The sequence below is a fragment of the Ciconia boyciana genome, chromosome 2 (assembly GCF_034638445.1).
Source record: "Ciconia boyciana chromosome 2, ASM3463844v1, whole genome shotgun sequence".
Taxonomy (NCBI): domain Eukaryota; kingdom Metazoa; phylum Chordata; class Aves; order Ciconiiformes; family Ciconiidae; genus Ciconia; species Ciconia boyciana.
The window spans coordinates 106,927,291-106,948,265 of record NC_132935.1 but is presented as its reverse complement, the minus strand read 5'-3'; the positions used below and the strand labels follow the sequence as shown (position 1 = coordinate 106,948,265).

General features: G+C 39.4%; 1 protein-coding gene across 14 annotated transcripts in view; it reads right to left on the bottom strand.

Moving 5' to 3' along the window:
- TNS3 (tensin 3) overlaps positions 1–20,975 on the bottom strand; it is a 249,233-nt gene that overhangs the window by 69,343 nt on the left and 158,915 nt on the right. For all 14 annotated transcript variants that reach the window (XM_072853455.1, XM_072853458.1, XM_072853450.1 and 11 more), the window contains one exon: positions 10,592–11,851. In XM_072853455.1, coding sequence (XP_072709556.1) covers positions 10,592–11,851 — 1,260 coding nt within the window. The remainder of the gene's footprint in view (positions 1–10,591; positions 11,852–20,975) is intronic.

Sequence of the window (20,975 nt, the reverse complement as noted above, 5' to 3'; positions counted from 1 at the left end):
GGTTGCAACCATGGTGTATTGTTATGGCATTGAAATATAAATGTCAGAACTTGTAAAACTAATTTTAACCACTTCAATCATCAACACTTGAGTAACAATTAAGATCATCTTCTCTGGATAGAGCTTAAGCAATGTTAACTATTATTTCACAGATAGCTTCTCAATTAGTTAACTTTATTTATTCCCCAGCAGGATTTCTGGAATACTGAATTCATTTCAACACTATCCCTTTCACAAGAGACAAAAGGTAACATCTATACATTTAAGAAAATCTGACAAGCATGTACACCAGCCACATGTACACGGTTTCAGAAAACCACATGTGGTTTGAAGAAACAAAAGGAAAACTTACTAGGATGTATGTTTAATCAATCAACCAACCAATACAACTTAACAGATACTGTAATTAAAAAAATAATACCCACAACAAATAACAGACTGCAGACACACAACTTGGAAGTCTTTGCTGTGTACAAGCATGTTATACACAGAGGAACACAGAGAGGAACAAAGCAGATGCACTTCAAGTGAGCTTCTCACCATAGCTTCAACCTGTGTGAAAAGTTATCATGACGTAAAAGAGATTCTACCAGTTTAACCCACAGATCAATAGAACTCAGGGTGCTCTTGAGAAAGATACAGTGAAAACTCCCACAAGGCTGTTTTTTCCAGTGCCCCCTTCACAGACCTCAGCATAGTCATGAAGGCTGAAATAAGACTCCAGGGAGAATTATGTTAGCATTGCAGAAATTCCAGATGCTGCTGCCTATACAGCAGTTTAAAAAGACCTGCATAACTCCAACTACTCATTACTGTAAAACACGGGGATTCAATCCAACAGGAAGCTTAACAATTCATCAAGAAAAAAAGAAGTCTCTAAGTTAACTTCTAATAGAGGAGGCTTCAGGGACTGCCCCACATACTAAAAAATGTTACCACAACACTATCCAAGTCAAAAGTGATTTCATTCTCTGGCACCATTTATCTTCTACAAAGTTCAAGATTTTTGCAGAAGGCATTTAATGATCAAGCTTTCAAGACAGCTTTATGCTTAAACCAAAGCAAATCTATTTTAGGAATCTAGAATCAGCTTCACAATCACTGTTACAGATCTAAAGGAAAAATAACATCTTCAAAGACAGCAAGACAAAACTCGAGCTAAACATTGTTGTGGTGGAAAAAGGACAAGCAAATGTATACCCTGTTGAAACAAAATTATAGATTTCCAATGCAAGTGCTAACAGAGTATCTTGTTATGCTCAAATTTTCAGATTCACAACTCTATAGGAACACTGTTTCAAAGTGATTAGTCAGAACCAAAGCCAACTGAGCTGTGTCTGTGATATCTTTAGTGCCTTAATCTTTCTAAAATGTAGTAGGAAGTGCTACTGCAGCCAGAAAAATCTCTCTTGAAAAAAAATATCCGATGTTTAGCAATTATTTACAAGCAAACTATTCTTTTTTCCCCTATCCAGAATGGGTAGTAGACTAGAGTCCAAACTCCTTATAACCCATTAGTCTAACAAGCAAATGAAAAGGTTTAAACTCTACCCCAAATCCCAGTAGGCCATTAAACCTGTCCACGTAGGACACAGCAGCTTCACAGGTCTGGCCACTTTAGTTTCTTAGCCCTTTTACACTGTGCCAAGCATGGGCAGCAAGCCTACTGCAAAATGCAAACTGGTATCTCCAAACCCATACAGAGATGTCATAATGATGCTATACTCAGGCCCACATCCTGAAAGTTACAGGATTGATAAAAATTTGTGGAACATGACATAAATTGTGGAACATGACAAAAATTTGTGGTACATGACATAAATTAAATTAAAAATTACTGTGCTGCTAAATGTAACTAAAATTCCATTTTTAACTTTAGCTTAAAAATTAATGTAACTAAATTTAGTTTAGTTTAAAAAATTGAATTTAGTTAAAACTCCAGTTTTAACTTGAAAACTCAGGTTTTAATTTTAGTTTAGCTAAAAACTCCATTTAAATTTACTGTTAACCACTGTAAAATTAACTCCAAGTCAGATACCAAAATTTTCCTGTGCGATGGAAACTACAACAGGTTTTGTAGTGTATTGTTAGTACATGTAAATAAGGCACATGAGGATTTGGACAAGCTTTGTTCTCCTGTCACTTTACAATTTATTTCAGATGGACTGGGTTTGCTCTCCCACAGAATATCACAGAGCGAACGGGAACATCTGGAACAGTTCAATGCTTTAAAAATTATTATTTAATAAAGTATGCAAAAAGTGTTTCTTCTCCTCTCCTTTGTCTGCAGATACACTGTAGCATGATTTATGATACTGTAATTTGGACCATCTTCAAAGATTTATTTTCAATAGAGGAAAGACCTCTGAAGATGTTCCAGACACTTGTAATCAGATGTTTAGCGACCTCAGTTTTATTCATTTTGCATGTTGGGATTTTTTTTGAGGGAGGGAGGGAAGATGGGATGGAGGGAGGGAGGGAGAGAAGATGGTTTTGTTTAATGCTCAATTCTTTACTGAGCTAATAAACTATATAAACTCCACACAGAATGTAAGGCTGTGTGAACCGTGTATCTGTGTTGTCCCCACCACATTAGGTGACCTAAGGATGTTTTAAGATGATATTTTCAAACACAATAACTCATGCATGAAGAAGAATTAGAACTAGCTGAGAGCAGCAATGTAATTTCAACCTTATGGAAAACACAGTCCCTCTCTTCCTCATGCTGGCCGATTTAGATAGACATGCATCTCTTGGTTACAGCAATGGAAACAGGCTGCCCCCAAATATTGAATGCATGTGTTCGTGTGCTTTGCCTTAGATTGATCACATAATTCTTCAACTGCTTCTAACATTCTTCTAAAGAAACAAATTGTAAGATTTTAAGAGTGAAAAAGTGGGGGGCGGGGATGAGATGTGGGTGACAGTAATGGTAGGTTTTACTGAAAATGGGTAAAAACCTTTCTGTTCTCTATGTTTATTAACAGATTCTTGCTTTTAGAGTTTTCTAGGTAGAAGCAAAACATTGTTTTAGCTTTCCTTCTCTACCCAATATGCATAAGCTTTGTAATAAAAGATGGCTGGTCAAGGAAATAAGTCTTACAAATTATCTTTAACATTAGACTGAGGTCATGTGTTGTTAGACATGAAAGAATATACATAGAGTCAAGTAAAGGGGGAACATAAGGCTGCAGAGAAAAGCTTACATATGCATCAAAATTTCCTCAGGCTACCAACTTTCCTGTTATTTAAAATTAAGAACTACTGCAGCACTGTGTTACTAGTAAATGGCAGCTTCATTTACTACCAGAAACTCAGCTCTGTGTAACTCAGCTCATGTAAAAGCAAAAAACCTGGAAAATCTTAATATACAGTGTACTGATTCACCTCTGATAAGCGACGCACATAGCACTGAAGGAGAAAAGGGATCATCAGCCACTGTTCTACATGGTTAATAAAGACACATCCTAGCAAAAGGAAATTCAAGGATCACTGACTGCTTCTTCCTGTTCTCAAAAACACTGAGCACTTAACCCAAGACATCATTTGGGACAGAACCCAGAACTCTGCTACATGGGCAGTCAATAGTTTGTGCCATGTTAACCTGTGTTAAGCGTACATGTGTATAAAAACCTCTAGGAAGAAGCATGAAAGGAGAGGTAGCTGCCTATTTGTCAATCAGTGCAGAAACATAAAAGCAAAAAGAGGCAAGGATGCACCATAATGTACATCCCAGCTGACACACACACATTTCATTCTTAAGCTCATTCTTCCAGCTTTGCAGGGCACTGGAAACATGCACATGCCTTCTTAAGGTATACATTTTCTGCACACTCATGCAGGAAACCAGATAACCTCACCATCCTCTCGTAATTCAACCCTCAAGTTAGGCACACACACAACGTATCACATCAATCCCATTCATCTCCAGCACTGTTTGCTCCCGCTCACTCGGAATACCTCATTCGTCCATTCAACCTCACTCAGAGCCATTCAGCCCTGATCTGCCAACTCCCTCCATCACAGGCCAATTCATTCTCTTGATATACTTGTTACGTCAAGGACTGTTTAAGTCACAGGGTATAGAGCTCCCCCTAAAACCTGACTGTGTAAAACCAACCATTACTCATCAGTGAACAACTGCTGTTTTGGTTATCCTTTATTCACAGCTATTTCCTCATCCCCATGGCAGCCAGCATTTCTTTGTACTATCAGTTACACCTCCTGCGCTACAGTAGTTTCAACAGCTAATTAATTGCCTTGGAGAATCTCCTGCTTATCCTAATTCTATGTGTCTACTCCAAGGTAAGGTAAACCACATCCAGCAGGCCTGGGCTCTGTTAACACAAACTGGCAATGAACAACCATGTATTATTGTTATTTTAAGGGATTATTTAGCTTATATTACAAGGTTTTCTTTTCTTTCTAGTATAGCACGTTTACAGCCTTTCACTGCAAGTATGCTGAGCACTTCAGCTTTACTGCATGTGTGTGCATGTGCAGGGGCATGGAGTCAGACTAAACTGATGCTTCACCTCTGCACTGTGGAGGGAAAGCAATGTTAAAGTCTGAAGAGGAACTTTCCATGACATTATACATTAATTTGTTCCCACACATGCAGGAAAAGACTTTTGACTTTAACCAAGCACAATGAGTTATGTTTTCATCTGATTTTTTTTTTTAAACTGTTTAACACTTGCCATTTATCCCAGTGAGTACAGAGGATATTTCTTGTTATTTATTAACCCTTGCACAGAAGCACTAATTCTCAGTAGGAGTATGAAGACAACAGACTTTTTAGGGGCTTGGGTTTGTATACTGAAACTCTAGAGCATTTGACAGACCTGCCTACCCTAAGGCTACTTTCTTTACTTCTCCTCACATAGATAATGCATACTGTCGTGGTTTATCTCCAGTTGGCAACTAAGCACCACACAGCCACTCGCTCACTACCTCCCACAGTGGGATGGGGGAGAGAATCAGAAGAGTAAAAGTGAGAAAACTCCTGGGTTGAGATAAAGACAATTTAATAGGTAAAGCAAAAGCCATGCAAGCAAGCAAAGCAAAACAAGGAATTTATTTGCTACTTGCCATCGGCAGGCAGGTGTTCAGCCATCTCGAAAGCAGGGCTCCATCATGCGTAATGGTTACTTGGGAAGACAAATGCCATCACTCCTAATGTCCCCCGCTTCCTTCTTCTTCCCCCAGCTTTATATGCTAAGCATGATGTCATATTGTATGGAATATCCTTTTGGTCAGTTGGGGTCAGCTGTCCCAGCTGTGTCCCCTCCCAGCTTCTTGTGCACCCCCAGCCTACTCGCTGGTGGGGTGGTGTGAGAACCAGAGAAGGCCTTGACTCTGTGTAAGCACTGCTCAGCAATAACTAAAACATCCCTGAATTATCAACACCATTTTCAGCACAAATCCAAAACATAGCCCCATACTAGCTGCTATGAAGAAAATTAACTCTACCCCAGCTGAAACCAGGACACATACCTATGGTCCCCAAAGACAAGTGAACTGTCAAGCATGTTTGAAAAAGGAAGGGAGCTAATAAAGAGTATTTCCTTGTTTCTCAAACTTTAGGCTTGCTGCTCCTTTTCCCACCTACAGTCAAAATTGACTAATTTTGCTGTTTCAATTTATCTACCTATTTTCTCATACAGCTGAGGCTTGGGAGGTGGTAGGGGCTTCTGCAAACAGTAGGTTACTTCTCCAGTATTCGGTTATCTGCCTAGCAGAATATTGTGATGTTTGGACTACACTTCTGGATTTACTCCTTTAAAGTGCTATGCAGAGTTTGAAAGAACATATGAGAACATCTGTGTTTTATGCTCAGAACTATGACCATCATCTGGATTCAGATGAGACATGAAATTATACTCCTGCTGCTTCCATCTGACCACCCCAATTCACAATTTCTCCTTGCAGCTAGAATGCTCCCTTTCCATCAGATGATGTATCAAGGGAAAAACATTCCAGGTCTTCCTCATTCTTAACATTCATTCAGTCAAACTGCTTTTTCCCCTTGTATTGTGCACACCGTGCATAAATGATTCTGTATACATCAGTGGGGCAAGTCCAGATATGTAAATAAATAAATCCTACAGCATTTGGAAAATCAGTATGTGCTGGTGACCTCCTAGTCTCAAGCAGAGGTGGCAGCATGCCACATACACATATTGTTTTACCTTTGGAATCATGGTTAGTTTTAAAATCAAGCTCTTACTCATATAAACTGAATGATACCTGCAAAAGTCAGAAATGAACATTTTAGCACTTGACATAAAGGCAAACTTAAAAAATTACTATTATTGCGCTAAAGCTATATGAAGGAATATTTCTTTCAAAAAATCTTTTGTTTAATTAAATGCTATTCTTATGTTACTTACTCCAGTATCACATGCTGAAGCACATGCAGAAAATGACAGGTGAATCCTGACATCTCCAACCTTAGCCTTGGAGCTAATGCCCTAAAATACTGAATTTACCTTTCTCATAGCTCTGCCCCAGTATTAATCATAATTTCCTAATGGTGTTTGGTAACACAGTGGAATAACTGTGTTCCTCACAGTGAAGCTCCTACAGATCAGATCCTGTCACAAAGATATAGGTATGTGGTTTCAAGATAAACCTGTTCTGTCTAGTTTAAAGGCTGCTAAAATGGCCGTTGTGCTTGCCCTCCACTGCCAGCCATGTGCCCTCACCTCTCTTTTTGCACATGGCATTTAGTGATTACCTGTCCACATTGCAAGTTTAACTCTCTGATCTGACAGAGAACTAACCCATAAGAAAACCTTCAAACCATTAAATTAACAAGCCAATCCAACAAACCCCACCACTGCAGAGTTACCAGATCCGATGCAGAGATGAATGGGGTAATGCATGTCCAAGGATCATGGAGGCAGCATAAGGCCAACTCTTTTGGGAACAGTCTGCTGCTTTTCAATTGCTTTAGACAACGTAAAATTGCACTGTTAAACACAATGTACTCAAAGAGTTCAAAGGGCAGGCAAGGGACTCAACACACATCTAAAATTGCTGCTTACCACTCAATAGCAAGGCACGTCATCATTACACAAGGGAAACTCCTCAAGACACTGCCTACATTAACCACAAGCAGAGGTCTTTAAACTTTAGGGCACTCAAATGCACTCAGCTGCCTAAAGGCCCTGACTAAATTAAAATATCTAAATCCTTACTATTCCTACTCTCTGCCTCTTCTACCAGAAGATGCCATCCTCTGAAGTAGCAGTTGTTGAAAATGATGGTGCTTTAGCTTACACCTCCAGAAATGTAAACTAATAATGCCTCCCCACACCCCACCAAATTAGGAGCTGGAGGAAAGGAAAAGCACCCATTTAGTTTTGCTGCCTTTGATGAAATGAACTATAACCTCTCAACAAGGACCACCACAAACAGATTTCAGTTGAGAATATCCAACACAGTTTTACACTAGCATCCTGTTTCAAAGAGACTACTAAGGCTAGAAGATGCTAACCAACCTAAACAACAATGGCAGCATAAGGCCCTGAAAAATGGAAGGTAAAATGAAGAGAAAGCACTTTAAGGGTTAAACTTTTAAAGGACTTTTTCCTAAACATAAATATCCTAAGTCACTATAAATATGACTAGAATGAGGCCCATAAATCTCGAGGATGTAAGCCAAGACTAGAGGCCAACACAAGCCTCCAGTCTTGCATCCTATATCCTGGATTCCACACATTTTAGGCTCTCTGCAGTGCTCAAACTCTAGATACAGTTCATTCATTTATTTTGGGCTCTAAAAATGCAAGGGTAACCCTTTACTTGCCACCTTCCTCCTTAAGTCTCTAATGTCAATGAAAGTTTTGTGAGAACTTCAACAGAATCTGACTTCAGGACAGTAAAAGTGTGAACGGAGTAAGTACTTCCTCGAAGCAAAAATTTAAGAAAAGATTTAAAGACCCAAATACTAGTTGATTCAACTCCCTGATTGTCCCTTAAATAATTAGCCTTTTTGCCAGACAAGGTATACCTAGTATGCTGAAATAAAACATCATGCAGAAGTAGTCATGATTTGGTAGAGTGCAGAACTGTCCACAAAATACTGGATGGCACTTCTCCTGTAAGTTCTCGATTAAACGAAAGTGTGTTGGGATCTCATCAATGTCTATAAATACCTGAAGGGAGGGTGCAAAGAAGAGGGAGCCAGGCTCTCTTCCATGGTGCCCAGTGACAGGACCAGAGGCAATGGGCATGAACTGAAACACAGGAGGTTCCCTCTGAACATCAGGAAACAACTGTTTTGCTGCAAGGATGACTGAGCACTGACACAGGTTGCCCAGGGGGCTGGCTGTAGATAGGAGACAGTCAAAAGCCATCTGGACACGGTCCTGGGCAACTGGCTCTAGGTGGCCCTGCCTGAGCAGCGAGGCTGGACCAGATGATCTTCAGAGGTCCTTTCCAACCTCAACCACTCTGTGATTCTGTGATTCCAGCAGGAATGTGGGTGCTGCTTTGGAGCACAGATAGAGGGTATGGGGAAAAAATTCAGTGTCAGAAACAGAGTTGCTGCTGATAGCAATTAGCACTTACATACCACTTCCAGTATACAAATTGTGCTCACCACCTCACTTTCAGAGACATATACTCTATGTCTAATTAAATCCATCAAAGAAGTCTTCTATTAACTTGAATTGGAAGTGGATTAGGAATCAGTTAGGTTACGTTTGAAGCTCAGTATGATGTAAACATCCTGTAAGGATGTTCAATGTTTCTGAGACAGGTTTAAAAAACAAATGGAAAAAACATGAACCCTCCTTTTCCCTTGCTCAGACTGATGAAGGAGAGAGAAATGCCTTGCCAAAGGCAAGGGCATGACAAAAAGTGAAAGAGCTTCCTGACTCCTAACTCCTTTCTCTTTCATACTATGCCCTGTTGCACCCCCAGAATTACCCTGGATTCTAAATGCTGTCTGTATATTCATATTTAATTCCAAATTCATCACTACCTTTAAAACAAATCCTCTTTCAGAACATGCCCCAAGGACTCATATTCTCACCAGTCTTTATTAGGGCAGGAAGTTTACCTGCTTTACCTGACTTTACAAATGGAAGGGAATTGACAGTGACTCCTACTTCCTTTGGGAGACAACCAGAATCTGTGCGAAAAATTCAAACAACTCTTTTTCAGATTCATATCTTTAAACACAGAATTGTAAAAGGTGGCTTATTCTAAATGACCCTTTTATCCCCTTCACTAGCTTTACTGTAAACCAAAGAGATGAGTTCTCTCCTGCTGGAAAAATCTCATTTTCAATTTGTCAATCATTTGGAAAGATTCAAGAGAATTACAAACTAATGAATTTAATCCTGGAAGAACCACAAAACACATACCGTGTATTAAAAACAAACAATGAAGCAGCTCATATATATTCATCATGGATTTCTGGACTTCTTTAGTCCTCAGTTACCCTCCTAAACACAAAATTGTAATTTCACCTTCTCTACAAGAATCACCATCCTTGATCACATAGGCCTGCACATTAATAGAAACCACACAGTAGTTAGGCACAGTCATCACTGAATGGTTTGGCACATCCAACTGGGCTTGAGCTGAAGCAGCTCATTTGTGTCCAATGAGGCCATGGACGTGTTCTGGCATGTTGGCTGATACCAAATCAAATCCTGGAGACACAAGCAAGTCTTTTATTGCACCAAGACTGGAGTTAGGAACAGGGAGAAGAGGAAGAGGGAAGGGAGGGAAGGAAGGGAAGAGGATATGTTCTGCCAGAGGAATTAGACCACACAGGATTTTCATACATGACAGCAAGACTAGCAAGACACTGTCACAAATTTTAGCTACAGCATTAATGAAAGGTTTCGGTGGACTTAAGCAGAGACAGACTACTCATCCTTTTGCAAAGCTGCTAGTTCTAGTAGCATCACTTAGGCAATATAGTCAGCAAGTGTTGCATATTTAATTCCACTAGTTGATTTCTGCAATCATATCAGAGCCAGAGATAACAAACAAGCACTGTGATTTCTGAATTTTTAAACAGAACAAAGTTTCAGAAAGAGTATGTTTTAAAATACTTTACTGGCAAAGTTTACATTATTTATAAAAATACTGCACAGAAATTTAATGCCAGCAGCATTACACTAAATTTGAAGATAAAATTGTTGGAGCTTTTTCTCATACTTTAAGTGGAAATCATAAAAAATAATAATAATAAAAAGCATATAATCATAAATCATAAGCCATTTCACTACAGATGCCTTCCAAAAATGTCTCAATGTAGGAGTTGTAGGAATTCTGCTCCCTTATCACTTAGACTTACAGCAGCAAAACATCCCATCTGATGATCAGGTAAGAATTTGCTGAACAGTACTTTTTTCAAGCAAAAAACAAGCACCTGCAAAACTCACTTATGTTACATCAGTTTGATTCCATAATTTCTTGGATGGTTATGTAAAGACGGTATCAGAAATAATCCCTTGGTAAGCATCCTGAAAGTTGTAAGTCATAACCTGAGATCCTGCTGTACCATATCAAGAACACACAAGTGCTAAGAAAAGCATTATATTCAGAAAGTATTACAACAGCTTACCATGCCGGGAGGGATTCCTGTTTGTGACCTCTAATTTGCCATGGAAGCCAGGACTCCTGCCAAGCCCTTCCACGTCTACATCAAGGCTGGTGAAGCCATTTACTTGATTTCTGTCCCTGGTGACAGTGTTAATGCGGGTCGGGATAGGTTCAAATGTAGGGTCTAACTCCAAGATCAGCCTGTTCAGTTGTTCAATGGACTGATCAATATCCAAAGTTGGAGAAGCTGGCAAGTCCCCTGCATTCCGTCCCAGATCCAGACCATTTGTGTCCCTCTGAGGCACTGGCCTTGACTTAAAACTCTCGGCACTGGCATGTTCTGCAGCTTCAGCAGCACCTGGCATGCTTCCTAGCCCCCTCTGCACAGCATCTCTGCTGCTGGAGCCACGTGTCGGCGTGTCTGGGACTCGGGACTGGCTCTGGATGCTACCTGAATTCTCCACAGTGTTATGAATGCCAACCCTAATTTCATTCTCTGGGGCAAAACCATACTGGTGAGCAGTGACCATCTGCTGCTGGCGTACCCAGGTCTGAGTAGAGTAGTTACTTGGGCCATAGGCTTGAGGCTGGGGTGAGACAGAAGGATTCCCTTGCAATTGCTGAGTTGACTTTGGCTCAGTGCTTCCAAATGATCTCTCATAGATGGGATCCACACCAATTCCCAGGTCTGGGGCAAAAGCATTGTGATGTTCTTCCCCAGTATTACTTCCAAAGCCATCTGAAAGAAGTGAATTCTGACTGCTCTTGTGGCAACTGAAGTTCCCTAGGTGGGTGGAGTGCTGCCCTTCTGAGGAAGACAAAGTCCCAATGCTGTCCACGCTGTGAAGGTCATGATTAGGCATTTCGTCATCCAGAATATCAGTCTCCCTATCCTTCAGTTTGGTGTCTCCAGTCACATGAACTTGAGCTGGCACTATGTGGCGAGTCCCACTGTACTTGCTTCGGGCATCAGTCATATCCTTGGTGGTGTTGACAGAATCCTCCAGACCAAAGCCACTAAGTAGCTGGTCCAGTTCTGCCTTCTCTTGTGGACTCAGACCTCGTTTGACTCCTGGCACAAGGCGCTCCTCAGTCTTGTCTGTCCTGATGGAAGCTGTTGAGTGTCCTGAATCACTGCTGACAGACAGGGTATGATCACTGTGATCAGGACTGCCAGTCACAGGAACACCCTGAGCAACACCAGGAATGCTGCTGTCTGAAGAGCTCTTCTTTCTCACTTTTGCATACAGACTGCCATCAATGGGACCTTGGGTATGCAGCACTGTGGAGAGATAAATAACAAGGAAAGGGAGAGAAAAGGACAAGGCATTATAAAAGGGCTTTGACTGGTGTCATACCACATGACAGAAGTACTGCTAATACTAATGGTATTGTTTCTGCAAAACTAAATTGGCTCTACAAATACAGCGTCAACCAATGGCACTATCTTCCTTCATTTTACATTTCAATTTATAACAGTTTTCTTGATGGAAATATAACATGCCATTCATAGCTCAAGATCAAATACAGTTCTCTCTTTTTATGCTGTTTTGAATGCATGTTTATGGGTCCATAAACTCTTCATACTAATTTGAAGAATTACACTATTACAGTGCTAGAAATGTGAGAGGCAGCTACCATGCATTCCATTCAGAGCAAGAATGGTAGGAACCTACCAGCAATACTTGCCTTGAACATATATCATGCAATTACCAGTTCATCCATTTCTACTTGATGGTCTAACTACACTATGAAGAATCATTTACTCCTTTTCTTGGTGGTGCAAGGAAAAAACAGGCTTTCAATCAGAGCTGCAGTCCTTGGAATATATGTAAGGCCTCTTCACAAAGCCATGCACGAGGAAATGTTAGACTACGAAATTTCTACATATGTGTGGTGGATGTGGTATGCATTTCACGTTTCAATTTTAACAAGCAAGGCCATAATCCCTTACAAATCAGAATATAAATCCTTCCTCATCAGTGATGGGAAGAACAAGAACCTAACTTTATTTCTGATCTCTGAGGTACTCACTCAACTAAAGTTTATGAATAACACCATTCATAATAAATATGGGCTAGATTTTTCCTTTACTGTTTAGAACATCTTTAGAAAATACAATTTTTCAGGAAAATGCATCTACTAACTTTACTAAGGCTGGGTGTTGAGAACAGACAAATTCCTGCTTCCAGTTGCATGAGCACAACTTAGCATGCTTCACTGACATCAGCTATGCACAGATGCACAGAAGAACTGGGTGAGCCAAGTTTTACCTTCTTACAAGGCTAATGAACTCAAGTGGAGGGCTTCACTGAAGTGACTATACTGCTTTTGATCCCAGAATTATTACTGGCATCCATGAACCCTGCTGCTTCTTGCTATCTCAAGGCACACATCCTGTATTTTTTAATCTGATATATTGCTTTTCTTTCATGCTGCAGCCACCAGCCCATCTTAATTACTTCTTTTCAATAATCAACAAAAATGAATGTAAAACATACAGCAGAAAGACAAAAGAATCATAAGTTAGAGACTAAAATCTCAGCCTTAGAATTGTCTCCCTATGTACATACCTCTACAAGTTTTATCACATATGTAACATTTTAGATATTATGCTATACTGCTAACAGGAATCACATAAAATATATACTCAACGATAACAAATACGAAATACACACAAAATTGGTAATTAAAGTTATTGAAAAAATATCTTTTTGCTTCCCAGAAAAAACCCCACAAACTTGAGTAGATTTTTATATACAATCAGGAAGTAAAAAATCCATTAGAGTTAAAAATACTACTATGAGAATAATCTCTTCCATGTTATTTCAGTACTACCAACACTGGCAATGGATAAAACCACAGAACACTGAATACAGCAATTTCCCTCTGGAACATTTTAAAAGCTCAAGAGTTTATTTGAATCCAGCTTATTTTATCCAAACCACTTTTTCCCACCTCTGCCTGTCAGGGCTTTATTAAAGCTCTCCTTGACATTATAGATTAAGGAGACGAAACGAAGCTGTGGGAGGCACATTCTTATGATCCTTTATTGGACTTGTTTGTCCAATTCCCACACACATTACACAGGTTAGACCAATCTGACATAGAGTATGGCTACTGGGCTCTTACCCAGTGCTGAAAATGAACACAATTAATTCTGTTTCTTATTAAAAGCTTTAGGAGTAAATATTGCTACTGTCTGCCAAGCCAAGAAAGTAAAGCGAGTGGGTCTACTTTCAAAGCATTTCATGTTCATTTACCAAAACATTTATATTAAGCAGAAGTTTCTGAATCACTTTTCCTACCCATAGTTTGAGAATTGTTTGATAACAAAAAAATTAGACCATTGCAATTTAGAAACAGGCAGATTTTTGTCAAAGGTAACCAACAACTTAGTCTACATCTGTGGCAGTTCCAGAATCAAAAGAGCCATGGAGAGCCCAATACATTTCAACATCAACTCTACCACATGTTTTCAAAATATACTTAAAATGGCATCATGATCATGAAGCTTCCGAACTAGGAAACTTTTCTAGGCAATAGCATTTTAGAAAAGGCATTACAATTCAGAAACTGTACCCACGATGGCAATGAATTCATCAGTTTATAATGGCAAGAAAAGTGGTCTGGTTGGAAAAAGCCTTCATTATGGGACACACTGCCAAGTTTCCATCAGTTAAAATACTTAAACACTAGAGGCTGTATGATAGGTTTAATAGATTTTAGCTAATAATTAAAGGACAACTTTTTACTTTTTAAGGACTAGGTACTATTCCTTGTCTGCTGTTGATTTTAAAAAGAGCACATGCAAAAGACCAAAATACTCCTTTTCAGAACAAGTCATCAGGCTAAGGAAAAAAGAAAGCAATTCCTCTTGCCGTAGAATTTCTCTATGGGCAAACTGTTAGAAGTTTGCTGAAGGTTATGATGCGTAAATCCCATGGTGAAAAGAGCTGCTATGCATGAGGTTGAATGTCTATATACAGCTATTTAAAACCAACATTTATGAAAAAAATACCATATATAAGGAAAATACAACCAACTGAATGTTTCTCAACCTCTTTCATGCTGTGATTTCTCATAAGCTCTCACTACTGCTAGGACAATGAAGCACACTTGGCACTTCATGTGGAATTATTTAATACCGTTACCACAATGAATTGCAAAAATTAAAAAAAAAAAAAAACGAAACCAAACCCAAAGCACTAAGAGTAACTATCAGGTGATGTGTTTTTCTTTTCTGTGTGCTTAGTTTTGAGTTTAAAAACTAGAAAAGAAAACAATACAAAACTGGGGTTTTTTTAATAGTTGAATATCCTGACACAAAATAGACTTGAAGAGGTTACAGGTCTGAACTGGAACGCAGTTAAGTAAATACAGGACTAGTACACTTGAACCATTAAGAAGTCTTCCTGTCTAACTTTTCTGTTACCCAAAACTATGCACAGTGCTGTAAATCCTTCAAACATGCTAGTCAGCCATAAATGCCTCACACCACGTGAAAGATTCTAGCATGCAGATTTGGTTTGCCATACAGAAATGTACAAAATCTGTCAAATTCTCAAGTACAGCCATGGAAGCAATGGAAAACCTTAGTGCATTTCCCTCCATTAGCCCTCCCTGTACCATCACACAGTGCCATCCAAGCATAGCAACAGGAGTACAGACAAGAAGACGGACAGACTGCCAGTGGACTACTGACCTGAGGGTCTTGCACATGTGCACTCTGTAAGGTTGAGAGATAACACTGCCCAGTACTGCCCACTAATACAAAATTATTAAATTTATTCTGCATGTTGCCTGGAATGCTGAGCAACCACAAACCATTTGGAGGTCTCCCAACTGTGAACCATACAGCTTTCGTTCTGAAGGAGAGACATGAGTTCAGCTTACCAGTAGCATCTCTACTTAAAATTATGCCATTTCATTTGGGAAAAAAAAACCCGGAAAATTAAATACAAACAACAAACCTACAGTCACATAAGCAGATTATAAATCTCAAGAATTGTTCATCTCCCCTCTTTATGTTTCCATTTGAAACAAAGAAAGCTTTTTTAGAAAGTTGGGGGTTTTTTTAAAACATCTGTACGGTATCTCTACACACAAATTGGGAAATGTGCAAAAATAATTCCTCAATGTATTTTTATGGTGTTAAGAATTAGCACCATTGGATATAAATATGAAAACAGCTTTCAGCAGAGGATGGGGTTTTGGTTGCTTATGATCTTTGTTTGCTTTTTACCTATTAAGTATGCAAACTAGAGCACTCAGGTGCTTCTTTACATTGGACTTTGGAGTGGATACAACAGCTTTACAATATTGAGGAGTTTTTGGGGGTTTTGTTTTGTTTTTTTCAAATTCTGAACAATTTACGTTTTTTAGAGACTACTCCTTTTCATACTGCATTTACGTGTCAGTACAAAGCTTGGACTTTACTTCAGGATTCTAAGATGTCTTTTAAGTAAATTTAAAAGCATCTTTTTCTGATAAATGTAGAAGTTAAATGGCTGTCTTTGAACTCTCAAATGATCCCATTGCTGGCTAAGACATTTAAGTAATTACTACTCAAATCCCAGTTTTAATCTGAGCTATAGTTCATAGTGAACACTAAGAAGAGATTGTAAAAAGTTTCATGTTTCTCTGAATAGTTAGCGTTAACTGGTAAGTGTCAAGGAAGGGTGTAGGAATGTTTTAGACAAGTAAATGAGATGAAAGGAAGAAAAATTTTGCTAGAGGAATTTCTTCCTCCCCTAACTGGTTATGTAGATGAATGAAAATGTCTTTTTTGCAAACAGAGCTTTTCAAAAATACTTAAAAATATAGATCCTAGTAGGCATGGAGGTGTTGGGTTGACGGTTGGACTAGATGACCCTAGAGGTCTTTTCCAACCTTAATAATTCTATGATTCTATGATCTCTACTACAACGAAGAATGGCATCTGTACTCATTAGAAGCCTGACTGACAGAGAGATACTACTGGGAACAAGAGTCTTTCTGGGACTTCTCATAGGGTTTGTCTCAGGATGGGCCAACACAAAATTTGGTTCGAACAGAGGCAGCAAACTTAAGAGACTGAAAGGTTCATGGCCAGGAGAGGGAAGCTTACGCACAAGTCTGTGTATGTTCATGAACCTGTATATGGAAACATCTCATTTTTATGGGGAAACCTCTGTAAATCTGATCGGAAGTTTTAACAGTAGTAACCATGGTTTTGGTACAGTATGGTCCTGTTCAAAATAAAATCTCTGAAATTTGAGATTCTCCTAAGATGACTAGAACCACCTGTACAAGCAACCAACAACTGTGAGCTGTCTGGGCTTCCCAATTACTAGATGTGCTAATGAATCACACAGCCCTGTCAGAACTGAACACCATGGCAGAAGGGATGATGTCAGCCCACTAGCATCTCTGTGAAATATTTCAGCACCACAAAACTGGCAACTAGGTTTTGCGGCATTCAGTGTCTCACCCTGTTACCTCAAGATTGCTGGTATGTGGCATGCCAGTGGATTAAAAAGCCTGAACAGCTGTGGACATGAGTACTATCTTATTCAGCATCAGCGTAACTGTGTTCATAACCAAAGTAACAAGCCTACGTATACCACTTATTAAGAAGAACTTAACAATGAAAGAAGCTAACAGCTTGAAATATGTTATACACCCTGCATTATTACCTGATAAACGCAGATTACCTAAATTGGAAGGAAATGCATATACATGAAAGGAGAACCAAGAACTCAACTTGACTAAACGAGCAAACCATTTACCAGGATTCCCAGTCCTGCATGAACCATTTAAAGTGACTGCCCAGCTACATTAATAAGGCATTTAAGCTGCACAAGGAAAATGTAATCAGTAAAGCATGGGATCTAGATGTCCTACTTAAGTATCCGTATCTGCAAGTCTGGTCCACTGCCAAGCTTCAAAAATCCCTAAGGCAATTTCTCAAAGCAGTGGCTCCCCAAACAGAGGTCGCACCGGTCACAAGTAGGATGGTGAGCCTAACAGACACTACTTTTGATATTTATGCTAGAACTTGAGAAGTCGTATTATGTTATCTGACTGCAAGTGAAGCAAGAAACAGAAATATTTGGGACCTGCTGACTTTTGGCTGTGAACTTAAAGATGAATACAATATTCACAGAATCACAGAATCGTATAGGTTGGAAAAGACCTTTAAAGATCATTGAGTCCAACCATAAACCTAACACTACCAAGACCACCACTAAACCATGTCCCTAAGCACCTCATCCAAACGTCTTTTAAATACTTCCAGGGATGGTGACTCAACCACTTCCCTAGGCAGCCTGTTCCAATGCTTGATAACCCTTTCAGTGAAGTAAAATTTCCCAATATCCAGTCTAAACCTCCCCTGGCGCAACTTGAGGCCATTTCCTCTCATCCTATCACTTGTTACCTGGGAGAAGAGACCGACCCCCACCTCTCTACAACCTCCTTTCAGGTAGTTGTAGAGAGCAATAAGGTCTCCCCTCAGCCTCCTTTTCTCCAGACTAAATAACCCCAGTTCCCTCAGCCGTTCCTCACAGGACTTGTGCTCCAGACCCTTCACCAGCTTCGTTGCCCTTCTCTGGACACACTCCAGCACCTCAATGTCTCTCTTGTAGTGAGGGGCCCAAAACTGAACACAGTTATTGTTAGACTTCACAACGAAACACCTGCGATTGTGGCATAAAACAATTTACTTGCAACTAGACCATTTTGCTCTAGTAGGCAGCTGCCTTTCTAGAAACCTCAAATAGCCACCTGTCGTGGTTTAGCCCCAGGCAGCAACCAAGCCCCACACAGCCGCTCACTCACCCTCTGCCCCCAGTGGGATGAGGGAGAGAATCGAAGAGCAAAAGTAAGAAAACTCTTACTTATAATTGAAATAAAATAAATTAAAAATAATAAAAATTGTAATGGAAAGGGAAACAATGGGGGGGGGGGGGGGGCGGGGGGCAGGGACAGACACACACAAAACCCAAGGAAAAAAAACAAGTGATGCAACCACTCACCACCCGCCGACCAACACCCAGCCAGTCCCCAAGCAGCGATTGCTGCCCCCTGGCCAACTCCCCCCCAGTTTATATACTGAGCATGACGTCATATGGTGTGGAATAGCCCTTTGGCCAGTTTGGCTGTGCCCCCTCCCAGCTTCTCGTACACCTGGCAGAGCATGGGAAGCTGAAAAGTCCTTGACTAGTGTAAGCGCTACTTAGCAACAACTAAAACATCAGTGTGTTATCAATATTATTCTCATGCTAAATCCAAAACACAGCACTATATCAGCTACTGGAAAGAAAATTAACTCGATCCCAGCAGAAACCAGGACATCACCAAAAAATTATCATTCTGCATTATAAATAGATGACAAAGAATGAGACTTACAGCTAAACAAAAATCCAGCTGCTCCTGAGGAGTCTGGATATTTCAGCTTGCAGCTACTGATCATGAAAACACAATGGATATTGCACATAACAAATTTAAATTATTTTCAAATTTGCACAGTTGTAGGAAAACATTCTTAGATTAATTTGGGGTTTTTTTTATTTAATTATGACAAGCACTTATATGTAATTACCCAGTAAAGATAAAAAAAATTCTGGTGTGTGATGCTGAACAGCATTAGGAATTTAGCTTTACCTCAGACTTGTGTAAGATTTGTCACTGCAAGTCCAGTGGAAAGAATACAACTTAGTTGAGGTAAAAAATCAACTCTACCTAGAATTTTTTCCCTCCTAACTTGGTTTAAAAGGAACATAAAATGCTGTAAGAGGCAAAAATCATAATTTTATTTTAAAATATAGCATTTCTGTCGGGGGGGAATTAAATATACAGTATGACAGTCTGTTCACAGAGTCAGTAGTTATAGTGCCCATGTATATTTCAGTGGTTTTACCCAAATGTTATACTGGGCAGCCTGAGGTATGTTTCTGAACCAGAGTAACCCAGAGAATACTTAGATATGACTTATTTTAAACAGAAACAACCACCAAAAATCTATCTGCAAAGGTTCAATAATATCATAGCAGAGAACATGCAAATAGTCAAAATAAATACAAAATTTAGATTTTTATTTTTGTGTGTACGTACATATAAAATACATATATGTACACTATTTTTTATATATAAACTCTCTATATAAACTATATATAAGAACTATATATATAAATAAACTATATATGTATAGTTTATTTGTTCATAAAACCAGGACAAATGAACTATTCAAATACTATAAAACTTCAAAATACAAGGTTTTGAAGTGCTTCTTCTTGTATTACGTAACACCTTCATTTCATATTCTTCTTTTTTCTAAATCATAATTTTGGAATACCTCTCCACTAAGACTTTCGGACTTCACTTTACTCTGGTTCTCATCCACATTTTCTCCCAAAAAGTGATAACCAACTTAATTGCAGAAGTGAAGCTATGAATATTGGCAGGGAACATTTTTGACCACAGAAAATGAGAAAATACACTATCAATGCAAAATTTTATTCTGTGCACCTTGCTAAGTAATGGTACTGCAGAGGCCCTATGCATTCAATACCTCATCTCAATGCACAACTCAATCCCCGCTCTCATTTTTTCCAAGGAAGCAACACTCTGTAAAATGTTGGAGTAACACAGCTGTCAAGAAACAAGGGAAGTTCACAACAGTGGAGACCTAAGTAATGCTGGAATTTAGTTAACCAAACCGAAGGGGCCCACTTTCTTTCAGCCTGACCTCTCTTCCCAGGAGCTGTTCCAAATCCCTGAACTGCCCAGGCTGAAGCCTGACAAAATTCCCACGCTGAATCTGAATTACACACCCCCACCCCTAGTATCAGGGACTCTCTTATAAATGAAAGCCTCAGAGCAAAGGGTATATGTGTATTTTCACTCCCATACCTAATAGACAAAGAACAACTTATATAAAAATTAGGAGTTGAAATACCAACACATACCAAATTCAGTGGCCTTGTTCCAAGCCTGTGTTTCCTGGCACTTCCCTCCTTGAAATCCAAATACCCAAAGGCAGGCTTGTGAGTTAAAAAGAGGTTTCAGTCTTTCAGCCTTTTGACTTGTCCCCACAGATACCTCCTGTCCATTCACCACTTGTGAAAACACATACAAATGCAAGCCAGCTAGGTAAACACACATACCACAAATTCAGCAAAAGCCTTTCTGACCCAGTCCACCTGAACAAAAAGAAGGTTGCAAATACACAAACCTTTGCACACTGTACCCTTGTTCATGTTGCAGCAGGAAACATTACAGGAGATCTGGATTATTTTTTTCAACCTCATAAATAAATATTTCTACCTTCAGGCAAACCTGGACAAGTCCAGAGCTGCATTCCTTCAAAGTTAAATCTTTTTATGTGTGCTTGTCTTTTCCTTTCTCCCTCCCTAACAAACACA